At 39.0% G+C, this 21,672-nt stretch overlaps 2 protein-coding genes across 2 annotated transcripts in view; one reads left to right on the top strand and one right to left on the bottom strand.

Annotated features, from left to right (window-relative positions):
- LOC144660982 (uncharacterized) overlaps positions 1 to 15,856 on the top strand; it is a 55,278-nt gene extending 39,422 nt beyond the window's left edge. Inside the window, exons 3-4 of the mRNA XM_078521707.1 lie at positions 13,531 to 13,680; positions 15,468 to 15,856. Of these exons, the coding sequence (XP_078377833.1) occupies positions 13,531 to 13,680; positions 15,468 to 15,595 (278 nt within the window). The 3' untranslated portion in view covers positions 15,596 to 15,856. The remainder of the gene's footprint in view (positions 1 to 13,530; positions 13,681 to 15,467) is intronic.
- LOC144649092 (uncharacterized protein KIAA1958-like) lies at positions 3,075 to 4,784 on the bottom strand. The gene is made up of 2 exons (XM_078508561.1): positions 4,646 to 4,784; positions 3,075 to 4,516 (listed from the first exon to the last, which is right to left on the bottom strand). The coding sequence occupies exons 1-2, from the start codon at positions 4,767 to 4,769 to the stop codon at positions 3,345 to 3,347; spliced, it is 1,296 nt and encodes a 431-aa protein (XP_078364687.1). The 5' UTR covers positions 4,770 to 4,784; the 3' UTR covers positions 3,075 to 3,344.
- Positions 15,857 to 21,672: the final 5,816 nt, after the last annotated feature.

Here is a 21,672-nt window from a genome sequence, read left to right as displayed (position 1 = left end):
AGATTAGGCTGAAGAGCGGATATTTTGTGGAACGGATCGGTTGCGCTCTCCTGTCAATTTCTCGTTGAAAATGCACTAAGTGTTCCACTTCCCACCGAGCGCAGCACAACTGTTTCTTTACAAACTAGTAACTTTGTTTACACAAAACGTTAACTGCAGAACATAGCTTAGTTGTTCAACACCCAAAAGGTCACACCATGTTTGAGTTTAAACAGTCTTTTCATGTGAAATGTAAATTTGTTAATGGCGTTAGTGTTAAAATAGTATAATTATAATATTTTGCTCTGGGTATCGTTATTCATGACATGTAGATAAGGTATAGCCCAAACCAGGCTTAGTAGACCACTAGGTAGTGATGGCGGAGACTTCAAACCCAGCTTCTTCGTGGGTAAGGTGGGAAGGGTGCCAACCGCTCGCTGCCGCGTAGAACAGTAGAGTGCAAAATGAGGAGCACGCGTTTGCCTTCTATATAAAAAAATCACTTGCCTAACGGCTCATGGTCCCACTTGAGTTTTAAACATTTTCAGACGTCCTTTTTATGATCTATAAGAGTGTAGACCATGGAAAAGCGTGGTCTATTTGATAAAAATCGAATACTAAAAAAAAAAACATTCCATTGGACTAAACATAGTTGAATTCACATTTCTTGAAACAGAGACACAGATGGTCGGTTAGTGTCAACAATGGCATAGAAAGGAAATCTGATTCAGTATAAAATGATCCCTCTAGAACGAAAACATCACGATTATCTTCCCGATCACCACATCATTGATCGCTTAAAACACTAACTAAATATGTGAGCCAATTTTTCAATGAAACGTACCGGTAACTATAGTTTAAAGATACTTTTAGACAAAGAGAGTTTACTCCGTAAAAACTTAAATCTTACCTCAGCACCAGTAAAGCATCAGTTCCGACCCTTAGGAGAGCGTCGATTAAAACATTACATGCATTAGTCCTCTACTGAAGGTTTACGCCATTTATCTAGCTTGTCTATCGGTTTGAGATATATCCTCGGCTTTATATGTAAATACAGCTTAAGTTCTTAATGGAAATAGGGAAACTTCGCTGACTTTCTTCAGGTTATCGATAAAACGCTTTTTTTTTCTCTCTCATTTGGCACTGCTGTTTCTAGTGGATGGCTAAGAATACGCGTAGAGCCACTGTGCCGCCGCTCATTGAAGCGTTCGTTCTCAATGACGTCAACTAATTTAACTCCAAGTTTTTCTCCAAGGACGACAGCACGAGAAATTAAAAAATTCATACGATGTTGAAATGTATAAACCAGATAGGTTGTATGAAGTTGGTTTTGTAAATTTAATTTACCTATTTCATGTAAAAAAAACTTGCCTGTTTCGTGTATTGTGTGTTATCTTCTTTGACTATGTGATCAATTGTCTATCATGGTTATTAGCTTATTTTACATAGCTTCAATTCACAGTTTTATTTTCCATTCACTATTTGTTGGTCACTGCACACATTAGTAAAACAAAACAGGTCACGATCGACTAGGTCAATAAAGTGTATTCCTTTTAGAGTTTGAAGCTGAATAGCTAAGTATACGAAGAGACAGATGGTTGTGAGGATTATACATGGTTACGCGGAGATATAACATTTATCTTCGAGTGTTTAAATTGGGGGCGGGGGGCTTGGAGACCCTCCTCAGAGTTTTCATCATATTAAGGTGCAGTGAAATACATGTACTTGAGCACTGAGTAGAAAGCCCGTAGCGTACTCGACAAGATGACATAATTTTTGTTGGCTGTGACGTCAATATAGCTGTCATCTTCATACAAAACCAAGCCAGAATGCTTATGGAATGCAGAACTAATCAAATCGTACCATTTTGTTTAAAAACAAAACAAACAAAATAAGGAAAAATGTTAAACATGACGATTTTTCGCCAGACCTCATAATTATGCATTGCCATGGCAACGTTAAATATCATGAGCATATGATTTGACACATGAAAATTTCTGCAAGATATGAATGAACAACTACTGAAAAATTCAGCATTGTAGAGTACTGATAAAACGCATCCCTCAAATAAACGCCACAGATAAGGGCACAAATATTAATAAACGCCGCTCTCAAATACACGCTGCATCATGACGTGGCGTTTTAATTTTATTCCAATAAAAGAGTCAAAAAGCAGATGCAGTAGTTATCAAGTTTGAACCAAGCCTCAAAAGAAATATTTTCCTTGATTAATGTCTTTTCAGACGAGCACTAAAAACATCTTTCTGTTTTTAAAATTTAAATGTTCAGTTACAATACTATTGTTAGCACGAATAAAATCGAATTTGAAATAAACGCCGCCCTCATATAAACGCCGCCCTTGCCTGCGCGTTTAATCAAAAAATACGTTGAATCCTCATTTCAAAATTTTGAAAAAAAGGTTTGGAGGGGGGGGAAGCATCCACTCCCCCCCCCCCCATGATGTACGTCCGAGCTTTAACTCTCAAAGAGGAGATAGTACAAAGAAAGTGTTGTTCTAGTTCCCGCTGGTATGTTACAGCTGTACACATAACATACAACTGGAAAGTTTTACATGCAGCTTCCCTTCCCCCCCAAAGGGCACCCTATGTTATAGAACGGTTACTAAGTATATACCACACAAGTGAATACAATGTAGTGCTTTTCGCGCGCGCTGGTTGGTTAACTCGGTGGTGATTAGCAAAGTACTTTTCAAAAGAGAAACAAACTGCCTTCGCGCGTTGCTTTGTTTACCAAAAGTGATGTTTTAGTCTGCTAGTTATTCTACTTGTGTGGTACATATTAAAACAATTATTTACCTCAGCGTTGGTGAATGTGGTGGATATTTGCCTTACTGCTTCGCGGCTCGGTAAAAATTTAGTAAATAAACCCCTTCAGGCGGCTGGTATGTCGGCGGATAATGCCCGCGGCTGAGAGATTGTCCGAAAAATAAACATTTGGCCGAGAAGCGAAGCTTCGAGGGCAAATGTGAAATTATGAGGACAATCTCTCAGCCAAGGGCATTATCCGCCGACATACCAGCAAGCCAGAAAGGGGTTTATTTATTTTATAACCCTCTGATTAATTTTCACCCGACTCTCAGAAAGCACTTGAAAAAAAAAAGCCAGTGGCGATCGGATGACGATTGCAAATGACGTTAGCAAGTACCATTGATTGGTTGAATTCATTTTATTCAAACTGTGATTGGATTAAAACTTGACAGATTGTCATGTCAAACATGCTCTCGCAACGCCCCCTAGATCAAAAACTCGAAAACTCGGCGCTTTTATAATAATTTTACTATTGCGCTGTTCAAAGAAACCGGTCAAAAAACGTGTTAAAAGTCTTTGGGGGGAAATGAAATCAGTTCAGTTGTCTTTGGGTGGACTGAAAAAGAAATTACAGCCATGGAACACAGAATTTGCGAAGTTTGGAGCAGATGGATTCACATTGAAAGTGGATTGCTGGTGATGAACTTGACTTTGTTGCTGAATGGCGGCAGAGGACGTGGCTGAAAACGATGGAGTAGTTTGAAGAGAAACAGCTGAATGTACAGGCTGAACTGCGTTCTGCTGTGTGATAAACCGACTTACGATCGCGGATGATTCAAACTGTTGCTCGATGGTTGGTCGAGCATTGTAAGCCTCGATGGATTTATCACTGGCGTGGCCCGTTACGCTCTTCACTCGGCAATTTTCTAAACCGGCAGCTTTAAGTACGGTGACCGACGTAGCACGAATGCAATGGGGAGTGTAGACATGTGCAAGACCAGCTTTCTTGCACATGTCTGTGAGCAGATTTTCCAGCTTGTGTTTTCCCATCGGCACGTTACAATACCAGATCTCGTCAGACGCACAGAATGAACTCGCATTGTGGTTCTTTGGCTTTTGCCACAGGGCATCGCATCTTGGCTCCCTTTTCGCCAAATACTTCTCGAGGCAAGTCACAGGACAACGGGGATTTCCTGGCCATGCCATCATCACAGACTGAGTCTCGTCTTCGTTGTCGTTGATACCACCAGGATGATTTTTCGTTGCTCTCTCGTTCAGGACGAAGTACTTCAGCCCACCAGTTGTTGTTTTCAGCTGTAAGTCACCCGGTTTCATCGCGCGTTGGTTCTCACGGCCTCTCTTGCCAAAGTAAAGAACTGTATAAAACCATGCTGTATTTACCAGACTCTCAGGACTATCCAGGCCGAGTTGGTTGGCGGCGTAAAGGGCTTCGAGGTCCTCACTCGAAATTGGGCGCTTGTGCTTAGTTGACGAAATCAACCCCTGCCGTGCGAGATCTTTCAGTGAAGCATCAAGAGCTTCGTTTGCCGGTTTGAATGCCTTATCTCTAATAATAGAAAACGGCTTTCTTTGAGGAGAACCAGATAAAAATCTGTCGAGACCGGAACGAATTGCTTTCATGGTGTTGCGACTGTACGGTTTTCCTTCAACATTTCTTGCTTCTACGTAAAAACGTTTCAACATGGCCGACAATTCTTCAGGATCCATACTTTCGAGAGTAGTTGGAATTTCTCTCTCTTTTCTCCATGCTAAAAGTTGGACAAGAACGATTTTTTATAGTAAGTACACTTTGTTGTAATTCTGTTTTGTAGCTTACACTATACGACAACTTTGAATGACTCAATTTGAGTTCGCGTTGACTCGTAACTTTTCCTTACCTTCAAATACGTTCACAGCATATTTTGTTGATTTTTTTGTATTTTCTGGAACAGCATTTGCTACTAGTTCCTTAATTTCACCGTCACTAGATTCAACAAAACGTGTACTTTGTTTTTCTTCCATAGGAAATTAAAGAATGTAAGCACTTTGAATTCTCTTTGTGTGTTCTTGTCACCGAAAAATCGGACGACAAATATCAAATCGGACGGGGGGTATTGCCTGATACCCGTCCTCCGATTTTGTACCACGTGATGCGTTTTGTCCAATGAGCACGCACGAAAATTAATGGGTGGGTTATAACCACGAAAATTAATGGGTGGGTTGGTGAATGTGGTGGATATTTGCCTTACTGCTTCGCGGCTCGGTAAATATCTACCAATATTCATCTCCACTTCGGTGAATAATTGTTAATTATTGCCCAATACCAAAAATAACAGCTTTCTGCTAGCACACCAGAGTAAAAGCTAGCTGCAAGCCAAAATAGAGACATTCTGTTATTCTGACATACTGTAGGGTCCCCCAAAACCATAGCACCTTTTTCCCTTTATATGAGTTTCTTTCTCCTTTCACTTATTTACACGTAATACAATCTATAGCTGTGTTCAATGTTGTATCATTTGAAGACTTAGTTTGGTTTTGGTTAAGTCAAAATTTGCTAGGAACAACAAATATTTCATCAGATAATTATTGTATTGCAACATTTAAGAAATAGAAAACATGTTCCGTGTTTCTATGGAGTTTTAGAATATAGCCGCTGTATACGCGCGATGGAATTCTAGCGGGCATTATTTTTTATAGAACATAGTTGAAAGCTATAGAAGCCCGGTACCCCGGATGTGCGAATTGTTTGTCGAATTTCGCTGAACAACTTCGCCTCTATTCTCTTGTTTTGTTGTTTAAATGATGCTTTAAAGCAGCAAGTTTTATCAGCAACGTTTTACTTGCTTAAATGGAAGTAAGACAGTGCCAAACGAACGACAGATGAAGAAAGAATCGTTGAAATTTGTTGTTTTTCTTTGGAGTTGTGCACGCCACTATTTTGCCGTGAACTGCCCGAAATTGATTGGAAATTATTTATCAAAACAAGCCGGACTCTAGAAACGCTTTGAGGTAAGAAACTTTTTTTAGCCACAATCTGAAGACAGAACACTCCACTTTTGTTCTTTTTAAATCGAAATGAGAGGCGAATTTGAAAAACTTGCTGCGAAACGAACGCATGAAAATTTTTCATTTGAATGAAATTGAAGTAGGCTTAACCAAACTTGAATGCGTAAATATTTCAACTAGATTTGCCGGCTTTGTGAGAATATTTTGGTAGTCGGAGAAAGGACTATAAATAGGCAATATGAATGAAATGGTATCTCGGTTTATTTATAAAGAAGCCGCCAAAGAAATGAATAAACTAAACTTTCACTTTACCGATGTTGCGTGCGTTTGTAAATGCCGTAAGCGGCCGCGAGTCTTGTAAGTTCTCTGCTCTTTTTAATGCTATATTCTAAACCCACTAGAATATGGTTTTCCTATGTCCTATAAGAAAATAATGCACTTTTGAGGTCTAGAAAAGCAGCTGAATGCCCTCGCCTACGGCTCGGGCATCCACTAGCAGCTTTTCTAGACCTCAAGCGTGCATTATTTTCTTATAGAACATGGAAAACCATCTTCTAGTAGGTAAATAGAAACACGAGTGGAAGTTTGGGAGAACGAGAAATGCTGTGGGAACACGAGTCGATAGACGAGTGTTTCCACAGCTTTTTCGAGTTCTCCCAAACTTTCACAAGTGTTTCTATAACTCAATAGAAACACGGAAAACATGTTTTCTATTTCTTTTAGAAAACAGCACAAAGAAAATAACGCACATCAAAGTAATATTTAGCGCTTTATTTAACATCAAAACGTAGATTCTCTTCACCTCGCGGTTTTACGTCATGAACAGTAATCAACCAATCATAGTACGGGAGTCGATGAACAGAAATAAATCGACTGTTCAACATTTGCTTCAAGGCTAAAATTCACCGTTGTTTGGCCAAACAAACAAAGGAAACAGGCCCCAAAGTTAACGTAATTATGAGAAATAACTAAGTCGATGGTTTAACTGAAGTCCAGCACTGGAAGGAGTCAAGAATTGTGGTTTTATTTCGCTTCATCGAACTAACCGAATGGTTTGACGACCGACGATCGAGCGACTCAAACCTTGGAGGTGAAAGTGAATTATTTTTCTGTTAAAAGAAGTTTGACTCGGCATTCTGGACGAATATCTTGTCCAGTTGAGGATCTGTGAATAGTTCTGAAGTGCTGCAAAGCCTAGAATGGAGTGAAGTTGCGCCAATTCATATACTTCTTTGAAAGGTCAGCCGCTTCGATAATTTCTTTCACAGACTATTTTTGAATGTGTAGCGGGCTCTGTTAACATCTTACTCGCTTGTTTTAAAATGTGCAAATATTTGTTTAGTCTTAACCTGGTTTTTGTCAGCTGTGACATTAAAGTTTGGTACAATTATTAGTTGTTATTTTTGCATTGCTTATTTTAGCGCCGTGAATATTGATTGCCGTGTCTACGACAACTGTCTGTGTCTCCATCGAGTTATAGAAACACAATTTTTAACCAATCAGCGCACGTATTTACTTTGTGCTATTTTCTAAACGATGTTACTGAATTCTGAGATTGATGAACTGTATTTCTCATTTATTACTGTTGTATATGTCATCTCTCATTCCTATTGTTCCTCAAATTAAGAAATGATTGTCTATTTAAATTTAGTTGTACGTTACTTCCATTTTTAACGGCCACTTCTGAAGATGTTATTTAAGAGTATACGAAAAGTCAAGTAAAAAGATAGAAATTCTTTCAAGAATTCGTTTTTTCGTATCACCGCAGTTTGTGTGTTACTTCTTGATAATGTCTCGTATTTGTGCACCTGCATGTTAATTGTTAGCATTTCATGTCTAAATGGAATAGGACACAGGTTAACTTAAGAGCTAAAAATACGCTTTGAAATTTATCCGGTCTTATTATTCGAAAGCTTGCACTTGAATAATCTGAAATTCAACTACCAAAAGTACGAGCATAGCCCAAAGACAGCACTAGTTTGTCCGTACGATGCAACGGGAGACCTAAAGTCGTAATCGATAGTGGTCTGCTCGAACTCTAATATAAACAACTACAGAGCTTAAGAAATATCACGCTGTTACATTTCTTCTTACCTGAATTACAAAAAACTTAAAATAGACTCAAAGTTTATCTGTGTGTCAACAAAAATATCGACAACTATCTTTGAATTAGATTTTAGTATGATAATCTAGCGGACCACCACAATCTGCGGATCACTCCGCCACTCTTAAGCTGTGACTATATTTTGATCAGACTATCCAAATTCAGTTCTTTAGAAGAAACACGTTTTCTAGCATGTTTATTTATAAATTTATTCATAAGTGTTCTTCCGCGAACACTAAATATTTAATAAGTCATTTCATGCTTTTCTCGATGTAAAGAAGATTAAATATTCTCATTCTCTCAGCAATAATTCACTGGGTGCGGTAAATCATAACTAACACGCTTTTGGAACTCCGTACTTTTATCACTGAAAAATGTCTCTGAAAAGGTAAGCAACTGTTCTTAAAAACTAGCAAAAGTAACAATTTCGTTTCCTTTTGATATTGGCACTGCGTCAATTGAATTGTGCAGGTTGATGGATAAAACTTTAATTCTTGTCGTTGGGTGATTTAAGGGCGCGGCGTTTCATTTTAAAGCTGATGATACAGTAGTCAACATCTATTTAGTAGTAAACTAAACATATTGAGAAAGTTGCTTGACAAAACTTTTACTCAACAAGTTATCCAACCCTGGAAACTGGTATGTTCAATCGTCAAACGATCGGCACAACTGAAGGATCAAAAATCGGAGATACTGATATAAGATATTTTATGTAATCGTCTCGTCTGTCGTTTTCTCGTGGCGTAACTCTTACCTCGGGTGAGAGAGACGCGAACTTCGTCTCTCACAGTAGCTTAGACTACGACAACAACACACGTTTATAAGGCTTCTGTTAACACAGATTATACTTTTAGAACAAAAAATACCAAAACAGGAATCCGGATTTTAAACTCGATCAAGCGTCTTCAAACTACCAAAATACAGCTCTTACTTAACTGAGTATTAATAATAATAATAATAATAATAATAATAATAATAATAATAATAATAATAATAATAATAATAATGCACGGAACAGCCATGGGGTCGCCGGTTTCCGTTGTTGTCGCAGAAATTGTGATGCAAAACATCGAGGAACGCGCCCTTGCAACTTGCCGACAAACGATACCGCTCTGGTTACGCTACGTTGACGATACTTTTACCGCCGTACACAAAGACGAAATCGACGACTTTCACAAACACCTAAACGAACAGAACGCCGACATTCAGTTTACCAGGGAGATCGAAGAAAACGGAAAACTTCCTTTTCTTGACTGTCTGGTAAGCCGCGACAACAACGAAATACGAACTACAGTGTACAGAAAACCGACGCATACCGACAGATTACTGGACGAAACATCCTACAACCCGACTTCCCACAAAGCTACGACTATCAAGACTTTGACGAGACGAGCGCAAATAGTTTGTGACACACCAGACAGTTTATCTGACGAAAACAAATACCTTGACCGCGTTTTCCACAAGAACAACTACAATACTGACTTTATTAGACGCAACACTCACAGAGCTACTGAAACTGACAGAAATCTGACATCTGTTACTACAGCGACTTTACCCTACATCAAGGGCACTTCTGAGACTATTGCGCGGATCCTACAACCCTACAATATCCGTGTAGCTCACAAACCTATAACAACGTTACGACATTTACTGACCAACGTTAAAGACAGGGACGAACCTAACAACAGACAGGGAGCGATTTATAAGATCAAATGCTCCGACTGCCAGGCCTCCTACATCGGAGAGACCGGTAGAAACTTGACCACGAGACTGACTGAACACAAACGAGCGACGAGAAATGGTGATGTCAACAATCACATTTCTGAACACCACCGACTTACTAAACACAAAATCGACTGGGACTCTGCTGAATTCTTAACCTACAGTACTAACTATTTTCAACGACTGACTCTGGAAAGCTGGTACACAAACTTAGAACAGACGCCTATCAACAGATGTCAACAACTACCGGCACCTTACAAACGACTTATTCACGACGTAAACAAAAGCGACAAACGAACCGCCAACAGAACGACTTAATTTGACTAACAATAGACGGAACAGAATGACTTAATTAGACTAACAATAGACGGATCGAAACTGACCAATTACTGATGACAAACTTTACACGAGTCTTACAGCCAATAACATCACGGCTTAACTGACCAATCAGCTTCAACGGACCAGACTTATAACATCATCGACTGACAACAACTTTTCACTTGACTTTGAAGATGACTTCCGCTCAGGTTGTCGAAACGTCAGTCACCAACAACAGTTCTTCTCAGAACTACTCTCACCCGGACGATCACACTATACGAATTAACTGAGTATATGAACTATTTTTTAATTTGGAAATGTTTAAATTTTCGTAAAGACCAAGACACCAGTTCTTCGCATGTGTTTTTCGACAGAATAACAGCATCGATCACTTTAGAGGTCACCAGCTGTGTTCTTTCCCGAGTGTTCCTCATTACTCTTTTCTTTACAACCGTAACACGTTACTTTTGTTAGTTTGAAACATGATACTTTTGTTTTCCTTGCAAACTCTGTATAAGAGAGCACACGAGAGTCGATGAGAGTGCGTGAGAGTTCGATGCCAAACAAGAGCGAGAGCTTGAACTCTCATCAACTTTCTTCCTCGTTTGGCCCGGGCTTTTGTTTTGTTTTTGTTTGTTTGTTTGTTTTTTTTTTACGGCGAAATAGATGGTAGTTGTTTTGCTATCGATAATAAACCAACTATTACGCGGGTTGACCTCGTTGTAAATTCCATATGATTGTTCGATTTAGTTCGATTGAGCTCGATTTTGTTCGATGTGATACATCGTAGTCATATACATCATAGTCACAAACCTGAATGCGATTAATTGCAGCCGGTTCTGGTATCCCGCGAAACAACGTGTTTGTTTCTTGTGGAAGACCACGTGCAAAGTACTAAAACAACAACTATAAATTACCTTCAAAAGCTCCCGTCGCTTCAAGATTACACCTAGAGTATGCTCAATTATTGCTCCAACCATCACTTTCCTTCATCGCTGCCTGGCAACGTCGATTTCATTTCGTAAAATTTTGTACCTTTCGAAACAAAATCGTTTAGCTCTTACACAAACCCTTGTAATCGCATCTTTGAAACACAACATCGCTCGAAGGCAAGAGTCACGTTAACGTAAGTTTCACGCCATGAGTTTGAGGTTGTTTGCAAAACTTCATTGATTGTTTGCATTTCCATCTTTATTTATTTCACAAGAACCAGTATGACGCCTCAAAGTTCAATTAAATTTATTTCAGTGCGGTCTTGACTTAGCGCCACGGAGTCTACGAAAATCCTACAGCTAGGAAAAACACGCGACGTTATACTTAGGTACAAAATTCCCAAACAAGTCCCTGCGACTTGTTCCTGCAACAATTCGAGGAGAAGAGTCCAATCCACTATTGTCGAAAATCTAGTCTCAGGAACAAACTTGGTCGCTGAGACCTGCCCCTGAATGAAAAATTAGGTTCGGCAAAAACGTTTGGACAAGTATCTGCGACTAGTTTGGGCATGTAAACACTTCAAGGGGCTTGTCCCAGGGACTAATTGTTCCTTTGTTTGTGCTGACCTGCGCTGAATGCCGCACCTCAAACATCACGCCTTTTCCGGGTGTCTGATCTGCCAAATTTCGGCCAATCAGCACAAAGCGTTTATGGGTTGTCTTATTTTTTTTTTAGTTAAGTGAATGAATGGGACAGTCATGTAAGTATGTCATACCAATCAGATTAGCCAAGGACTACTATTAAGAACCAATTGCAATCAAATTGCCACTTGTAGAGGTGCATCGTATGTAAGAATATTTGCTTCGCATTTGAGAAAGGCCGTCTTTAGAAGAGTAAAACAGGGGAGGTATTCATTTACATATGTATTGGCTTAATGTCACCATAACCGGCGGTGGAATTTTTGTAGGTCAGGCCGAGGACTTTATGTGTGGGTTAAAGCCGAAAAGTATTCGGAATCCATCACATTCTGTATTTAAAACGTATCCGATAGTTCAATTGCATACCGTTCCGGCGTCTGCTGACAATGCACTTGTGGCGGTCAGTAATAGGCCCAACACTTAACTGTTATTCGAGCGTTCGTTTCGGACGGGCTAGCTTTGCTGACCTAAGTACAAAATACATACAGCACTTGCACAAAGCATGTTTGAAGAATAATAATCTTGCTATTATTACGAAAATCTGTGGGTATATTTAATTTACAAAGAATATCAGAAATGGTAAAAATGGCATCGTTTCTTTCTTGTCTGGTTTCTCGAAATGTAATGAGCGAATCGAATCAAAAAACATCAAAATAAATCCGCTGCAAGCTTTTGCATATGTAATGACAGAGCTTTTCCCTTTCTGTGTTTTTCTTTTTTGCAAACAGGGCGATATTGATAGTATATGTAGTTGCTTTGCTTTCGATAATAAAACCAATTGCAAGACATGTAAGTTCACCTTTTTAAGGAAACAGCGCTGCCATTTCACATTAAGAATCAGTCGTTCACACGAACCGCTGTGACGTCTCTAAGTCTAATTTAATTCATATTATTTTGCGGTTTTAATTTGGCGCCACGGAGCCTACAGGACTTCTACTGCAAGACGAAGCACGCGATGTTCTTGAAAGATCCAGTATATAACGTAGACTGAGGGCCTCTTTACACGATGCCGGGTCGGCTTTCCTCAAAGAAACTGTGGAAAATGCTTGGCTTATAAAGAAAGAAAACAAAAAAGCCAGGGCTGTTCATGTCAAAATACCTACTCGTGTTTGCTACTCGCGGACACTTTACATGTAAATTGTCAATCCTTCTAGCCGGTTCAACACAGGACAGATGGTTCCCAACCCTAATCCCTTACCAAGAGAAAATAAATAAGTTGTCACTTATTGTCTTGTATGTTTTAGGATGTCATTCGCACCATTTATCCCTTGTGCCCTGTTCCACTTCTTGGTCCACCCCGTACAAGTCTTTGGTGGTGGTACATGCAAGGATAACAGAGAGGAATTTGGATTTGCTTTAGTTGGGCATGACTTGAGAACTCTGCACGCTGACAATTTTGCTCGCTGCTACTTTCTATGCAGTCTAGAGGAAACATGCAAAAGTGTGACGTTTCTCTGGAATGATAAAGAATGCCAAATAAAGAAAGAAAGAAAGAAAGAAAGAAAGAAGTCGAAACCTGGAGATTTTGTGGAAAATCCAGCAGCCACTTATATGGAGAATAACTTTCGAGGTTTGTTTATTCATCCACGGTTTCTGCCAAAAAGGGCTACAGCGTATTTTCTGATAAACGACCAAACGTTTAACCGACAACGTTAAACGGCTTAACTTTTAACGGACATCTGGAAAACCACCAAGGTTTTTGTATGCCAACTTCTCAGTGATGGAGTTACGACTCACTTGTTATTGATGCTCTTTTTTACAGACAGTCAACTGGCAAACAAGCAACCCGATGCCTCTGAATCAACTATGCAACTGAGTCATATTTGTTTAATTTTTTTTTTGTTTCATTGCAGAACTAGTGCTGGCCGGTAATCCTTCAAAATATGAGATTTGTTTGTTAGCCGTGATTAGATGCATGACTGTAGATGCACGTTTAAAACAATGAAATTCACGTAAACGTTTCTCCTTTAATGAATAATTCTCTGATCTTGTTTTCTTGCAGAAAAGAAAGGATCAAAATCCTCGATTCCAGGCTCTTCCTGCAAAGATATTTTGATAAGCGGTGACTCTGAGGGAGATGGTGAGTATTGGATCGACCCTGCCGACTCAGGGGACCCCTTCACAGTGTTCTGTGACATGACAACTGAACAAGGTGCTTTAAAATGATATTAAGAACTTTTTAGTTGCAATCATGTCTCTATTTCTCTCGCAGAATTGCTCAATGTCTTTCTCGTCATTTTCTTTCACATTCTATAGTTAGGTTTTTAGAATGGAGACACCCCAATATTCTGGAGTAAACGTTAAATCCACTCGGTGTTGAAAAAAGTGAAGACAATAACCATTCTGACTCGCTTCTGCTCATGTCTTCTGCTCATCAAAAACCTTTCTGTTATTTTGAAACGTAATCTATTTCCAAGTTGGCTCATTGACAAGTCAGTTAAAGGTTATCTAAGAAAGGTTAAAACCGCAGAAAAAGATGTCGATACTCCCACATCTGACATATCCAACTGCCATTTTTACAAACTACCATATATTGGTTTTATTCTTCCTACACAGGGAAGAAAATTCCATCTATTACTAATAAGTATTGCAAAGATTTAAAGGGACTGTGTCACGGCTGATTTAAGTTTATTTTATTACGTTTTGCCAAATACTCGATATGAAATTTAATTTTTGCAAAGAAATTACTTCTATGGGTCTAAATGACAAATCCATAGCTTTATTGCAACTAAATGTGTCTCCCTGGCGTTATAATTTAAAGTTACAAGCAGACGAGATTAACTTTGAAAACTGGTCCGCCGGACCACATTTCAAAAACCCATATCGCAATCCGTTTCAATCTTCGTCGCTTTTGGCCATCCGTACCTTCTTTTGTATTTGCTGTGTTATTAAAATGTTCCTTCACTGTTTTAAAAGGTTATTTTATATATTTAAACGAATTTGATGGTAGTTTCCTATGCCCAAGTTTAGCTAAAATCCGTGACACGGTCCCTTTAAATGTAAAAGTAATATTCTCTCCATTCAAACTTAGCAGTACGTTTAGTCGTAAGTATTTTATTCCCGAGTCTCTAAAATCACGTGTTGTGTACCAGTTTACGTGTGCGAGCTGTGGAGCTCGTTATATTGGTGAAACCAATAGGCATTTTCACACACGTGTTAATGAACTTTTTTTTCGGGTCAAAAATCCCATGTTTTTAAACATCTTAATTGTTCTAGGCATTGTCGAGACAGTTGTGATGCCTTCAGTTTTAAAATTATTGATTTTGCTAAGACTTTCACACAACTTAAAATCAAGGAGAGTCTTCATATTGAACGTTTCAATCTAGAACTCAACAAACAAGTTGAGCAATGTCAATTTGTCGTTACACTTTTAATTGTATCTATTTCAGCTTAGTGGTTTTTCACTATTGTTCTTTTCTATATTTTTACTGGTTAGTTTAAATAAGTTTGCATCTTACGTTCATTGGAATTTATAAAGGCTCATTGTATAGGCTGTTACATATATAATAACGATCATTGTGTAAACCTAATATATTCATTATGACTGATGATGATGTTTGAAACATTTAAAAATATTTGCAACACCTGTGCTATCACTGTGCTATCAAGACCCTCAGTGAGAATCAAAGTTAACTTCTCTAGGATTCATGTTTAATCCTCCTACATAACTATTTTGAGGGTGTTCGCGTTCTAGCCCTGGCCAGTGACACTGTGCTGTTTTCTTAGGCAAGACACTTCTCACAGTGCCTCTTTCGAACAATAAATCAGCACCGACTAATTTAAATACCTGGGTAGGCCCACGACAGACTAGCATCCTATCTGAGATGGGAATGAAAACTCTTGTCACCTAATGTTACAGAAACCAGGATTAGCTGTGACGTCTATGGGTCACTTTGGCCCAATGCAGCCTTGACCGTTGCTTTAATGTTCCTCTTTCAGGTGGATGGACACTCATCAGTCATTTTTTAATGAGGGATGCAAATTCTCTACAAGATGAGTCTCTTAATTCCAATTCTTATAGAGAAATTCTTCCTAACTACAATTCCAATAACCAGTTCTTATTGTGAAATGGCTTCAAACAGTTGAAAATCGACATGGGCTTCGCTCAGATCCGGTTTTACTGTTTTAAAAAGGAGAGAGGCCGAGTGTTTCACATCATGACAAACAAGGATGCCAAGGGAGCTAACGTGGTGAAGTTTTTCACCAATACTGACACGATGCCTCAAGCTTGTGGCTCTTTTACACGCCTCCCAGATGACAACTCGACTCTGGCCAACAACTGTGCTAACTGGGGTCATCCGGATAGGAACCGATGGGGTCATAAAACAATGCTCTTTAATGATCGCCTCTATAGAAGACCATTTTTGTGGGCAGGGGAACGTTACTTTACACTTACTGGTGGCGTTCGCTATTGTGACGACAGTTTGAATGAGCTCGGCATGTCTTTGGGTGACATATGGCAGATTTTTGTACGATAAGTGAACAAGTTTCACTGCTTCATATACCGTATTTATTCGATTTTACGTCTCCCTCGAATAAACGCCGCACATTAGGGTAGAAATATTTATAAACGCCGCTCTCGAAAAAACGCCGCATCATGATGCGGTGTCAGCGGGGGGGGGGGGGGGGGTGGAGAAATTCGGCACTTTTCTTTGAAGAAATAGCAGTACCTGGAAACGGTGCGAGTCTATGACAATCAAGCCGTTGCTAAGAAAGACATCACCCAACCAACCATTCGATAGCTACTGCGCACAAGCGGTCGCGTGGGTCCGACGTAGTGGTAGTTTTAAAAAGCTTGGACAAATCCAAGTGGTCTTTGGTTTCGCTGTGTGATTATTCAGCCCTCTCAGTCTTCTGGTAAAACACTCGAATGAAACAAAATTATACATTTCACTCTAAACAGAGAGCAGAGTGTTTATGTTAAACGAGTGATCGTTAGTAAACATCAAATCTTGCGTGACCGTGACGAAGGAGCCGGCTGGTTCGCGTGGATCTGAAACGATTTACCGACAAAAAACTACAAAACTACAAAATGCCAGAATATGAACCGGCTGTGTACGGTTAATAATGTAATGCAAATAACAAAAGATGCATGATACTATTTGATGTTTACTGATGTTTATAGTACTGTACATATCCAAAAATAATCTCATTAAGAACAAAGTAAACATTTTTGAGGGCGAGAAATGAAATAATTTAGTGTCATCAAAACATTTGTTATTGAGTTCATAAGATTGCTTTGTTTATCGTCTGGGGAAGAGGATGGTCTTAAGATGGCTCCGTAGTTATTCCAGGCGCACTCGTCGATGTTCGGCTTTGACGCGATGGCTATGAAACTTTGAGTAAACTTTCGCCTATTATTCAGTAATAATGATTTAATTTGATTTCACTGGTGAAAAATATTCTCAATGTTACTGGCGTTTAACTGGACCCCACTTTTTGGACAAAATCGCTTCCAGTACAAAATTTTGCCGATATATTTTTGCTAAATTTCTGGAATCAGCTTATATTCACCTAATACACACCATAGCCAAGTTTCAGAAAAATCGTTGAAGCAGAAGTCCGGAAATACTAAGGTCATGTAAACTCAACTCTTACATTCTCTTGAAAGTTTTCATACTGGATGCTCGTCGACGAAACAAACTACGACCCCAAATTTTCGTGAGAAGCCTCTCCAATGTTTGCTAAATCAGAGTGCCTCGCCGATTGTTAATCGTGCGAACCGATAAAAAGTATTAGCTAGTTCCGTAAACATTATAAAATGCCTGAAAACGTCCTCCACCCTCCAAAGTTGCGTTTTGCAGCATTTTGTGAAAAGTATAGCACGGTTTTGCGTCAAACGCCTGCCACATAAATTTCAAGGTACTGCAAAATGTTTGCATCGATTTTGTTGCTGTGTCGTGTTGTGAGCTGGAGAATTCTTCTTGAGATTGTAAGCTACTCCGCGACTGATAGTAGGCGAGCAGTTTGTTTACATAATTACGAATACGAAATGAGCATGTGCGTCAATTATTCCAAGAATTCTCACCTATGATAAGGGGGGCTTAGTGATATGCGTGCTAACCACCCCAGGAAGGAGGGGAGATGTACTCTCCATAAGACAAATCATGAGGTGGTGTTATTAAATGTGGGGATTACGCTAAAATTACTTTTTTTGTAACAAGATTACGAAAACACAAACTACTTACAGCAATAAGTTGCATTAGTGCTTGTAGTTTTTATAAACGATATACATACAGGTTAAATTCTTTGATCATCCCCTCCTGATGTGGTTGACGCGCATATCACTGACGCCCCCTTATGAAGGTGCGAATTCTTGGAATAAATGACGCACATGCTTATTTCGTATTCAGAATTATATAAACAAAACTGCTCGCCTGCCTTCAGTCGCGGAGTAGCTTACAATCCCAAGAAGAATTCTGCAGCTCAAAGCACGACACAGCAACAAAAATCGATGCAAACATTTTGCAGTACCTTGAAATTTATATGGCAGGGGTTTGACGCAAAACCGCGGTATACTTTTCGCAAAATGCCGCAAAACGCAACTTTGGAGGGTGAAGAACGTTTTCATGCATTTTATAATGTTTACAGAACTAGCGAATACTTTTTATCGGTTCGCACGATTAACAATCGGCTAGGCACTCCGATTTAGCAAGCATTGGAGAGGCTTCTCACGAAAATTTGGGGTCGTAGTTTGTTTCGTCGACGAGCATCCAGTGTAAAAACTTTCAAGAAAATGTAAGAGTTGAGTTTACATGACCTTAGTATTTCCGGACTTCTGCTCCAACGATTTTTCTGAAACTTGGCTTTGGTGTGTATTAGGTGAATATAAGCTGATTCCAGAAATTTAGCAAAAATATATCGGCAAAATTTTGTACTGGAAGCGAATTTGTCCAAAAAGTGGGGTCCAGTTAAACGCCAGTAACATTGAAAATATTTTTCACCAGTGAAATCAAATTAAATCATATTATTACTGAATGATAGGCGAAAAAGTTACAACGCAAAGTTTGACATCGACGAGTGCGCCTGGAATAACTAAGGAGCCACCTTAACAGAGGTAAGGTAGAAGGGTTTATTGAAAATGATTATGAAACTCAACAGGGGGTTTGTGCTTATTGTATAAAGAGGGCCTTAAATGAGACACGGGCTTGAGAGATCTTGCAATATATGCAATTGGTTTTATGAAATGGCTTCAATTGGATGAAGTGTGTTTTATTGACAGGTGTCAATTAATCGTTCGTTTGATTACTTATCCTTATAACTTAATACGCATGCGTATTATTGATACTATTGGCAGGAGATCCCTACGAAGGCCGAGGACAGACTTCAGACTTTAGACTTCAGACTTCAGACTTCAGACTTCAGACTTCAGACTTCAGACTTCAGACTTCAGACTTCAGACTTCTGACTTCAGACTTCAGACTTCAGACTTCAGACTTCCACCTTTATAATTCAGAGACCCGCCTTCGCTTGATTTTCCGCTGACCTCCTAATGTTGTTGAGTTGTTAGATCAGGCAGATCCACTATTTAATAAAGTCAGATCCACTATCTATAAAGTCAGAGGCACTATTTAAAGGTTGTTAGTAATCGGTGGAAAGCGGAACGGCGTAACGGCGTAACGGCGTAACGAGATTTTTTTTTACTTTATTAATTTATTGCTATCAACTGAATTAAATTAATAGGTTCCAGGTACCGCTGTCTGCAGGTTTGTAAAGTGAGAATTTATTAATTTAATTTAGTTCATAGCAATAAATTAATAAAGTAATTAAAAATTTCGTTACGTCGATTCTCGTTCCGCCGTTACGCCGTTCCGCGTTCCGCCGTTACACCGATACTAACAATCGATAGCGGATCTGACTTTAAATAGTGGATCTGCCTGATCTAACAACTCGGAGGTCAGTGGAAATCAAGCGAAGGCGGAAGTCTGAAGTCTGAAGTCTGAACTCTGAACTCTGAACTCTGAACTCTGAAGTTTGAAGTCTGAAGTCCCTCCTCGGCTTTCGCAGGTCGATTTTTTTGCAAACTTAATCGTTATAAATATCTTAGTGATGTTGTAATTTAGCTTTACAATGCCCAATAATTTGATATCTTGTTAGGTATGTAATAACTGATATCAGTCTTTCATTGTACAAAGTATTCCATTATCAATTTTAATCGGTTTCTTATGCCAAGAAATGGTCAGTTATTGTCAACAATGGCATAGAAAGTATAATCTGTATACATTGTTCAAATATAGTAAACCAGATGGTTTGTAAGAAGTTGGTTTTGTAAAATTATTTTACCTTTATAACTTCATGTAAATAAACTTACCTGTTTTATGCACTGTATGTTGTCTTCTTTGACTAAGTGATTATACCAACTTGCATACTATGTCTCACATTGTATGTAAAACGACAGCAAACAAAACTTGAACTTGCTTGAGCTATTTTTGAGCTCAAGCAAGTAAATTATTTTGTTTCAAAAAATGCGCGTCTCTGAACAACAACCAAAAAACAATCAACTGTAAAACGGCCGAAAAGAACGAATTAACTGCTTGAAATCTCATTTACCACATTTATTTTAATTCTAAGGTACGGTCTGCGGAATCGGTCTGCGGTCGTCCTCAAAAACACCAACTATGACGTCACAAGTTTTTTTTTTTTTCGTCAATTTCTCCGAGCTCTCTACGATTATGAAGGCCTAAAAAAAGCATTTTTCAACTTGCAATATCTCTGTGATGCAACGTCCGATTAGTTTAAAACTTCAAGATATGTTTATTTGGCTCTTAATAAACACATGGACAAAAAAATGAAAAAAAAAAACGAAATTTCTGTTCATTTGACCTTTAAAATGCGCATGCTTGCTAGCCTACTTGAGACCGTCGCCTTTTCTATTCTATACTTCATAATAGGAGAAAGGTTGCACGTACATGTAGGCTACATGCTTGCCAGTACACTTGTACATTGTACAACATGCTATAGAAACAATGTATCCTTCAGCGCCCGTAAATTTATTCAAATATCGAAACTTTTACTTCAAGCTCTGTTTTCCATTGGATGCGTTCTTTCTCATGAAGGCTTTGCTTTTATACTGCTCTAAAATTCAGTTTCGGGATTTTGCGAGCCTGTTAGTGTGTCGCTACGCCCTATTAGTGATTTGTTACTGCAAAATGTATAGTATTTCTCGGTACATTCTTCCCTAAATCCCTCAAGACTGAAACGACGAGCTTCAATCAGAGTGCAACTTTGCGTATGGGGCCAAGGAATTCATTTTTATTTATGATCATTTTTCTTCGCACAAGTATGAGTCTAGGATGCAAAAGGCCGCTACGCTCGCAGTTCAAGACTTGAACTGCTTTGGCCTTTTAAAAATGTTTTATCGAAAAATTCCTTTATATAATTGTAGAACGCTCATCAGCAGCTATTCATTTGGTAAGTTGTTTTGTCGCTATAATATGCGCTCGTTTATTCGACAATTCTATCCTTTTTTTCTGATAGGCTTGATCAGGAAAATCGGACAACATGTACCGATACAGCAGTCCGGTTGTTCTTTATTTTCGTCCTCCGCAGTATTTGCTGTGCATTTTCGTTGTTAGTTAAATCCTGGCTCATCCTCGGTGTAAGAACCTGTAAAACTCACCGGTGACGTAAAACAAAGAACGAACAAAGCAACAAAGAGCGTCAAAAACAATACAGAGCAGGAAAACAAAAGCTCCAAAACAAAGAAAAATATCATACGTTTTTACACCGAGGTAAACCCAAAATTCTTTTCTCCACACGCTTTCTTCAATAATCATCTATAAGCGGGTTCTAAAGCTGGTTTCTTCATTGGCTGGCAACAGCATGTTGTCAAGGGAGGCCAGGAAACACCCTTTGTTTGCTTTCTTCTCTTCTTTCTACATCTCCAGCACCTTCCTAAGAATTCTTGCCGATGCCAACAATGGACATCTCTGGATCAGTCCAACAGAAATGCCGATCTCAATGGCTCTCAGGTTGTCCTGCAATCTCAGTGGTATTGAACCCAATGCTCCTACTACCACTGGAATAAGATTTGTCATCACAAAACACATTTTTCGAACTTCTCTCGCTAAATCTTGGTACTTTATTATCATCATCATCATCATCATCATCACCATCATTATCATTATCATTATCACTGATAATC

Source organism: Oculina patagonica, chromosome 1 (assembly GCF_052425735.1).
Source record: "Oculina patagonica isolate OP01 chromosome 1, crgOcupat, whole genome shotgun sequence".
Lineage (NCBI taxonomy): Eukaryota > Metazoa > Cnidaria > Anthozoa > Scleractinia > Oculinidae > Oculina > Oculina patagonica.
The sequence above is the reverse complement of the archived record's forward strand: the minus strand, read 5'-3'. Positions and strand labels throughout refer to the sequence as shown.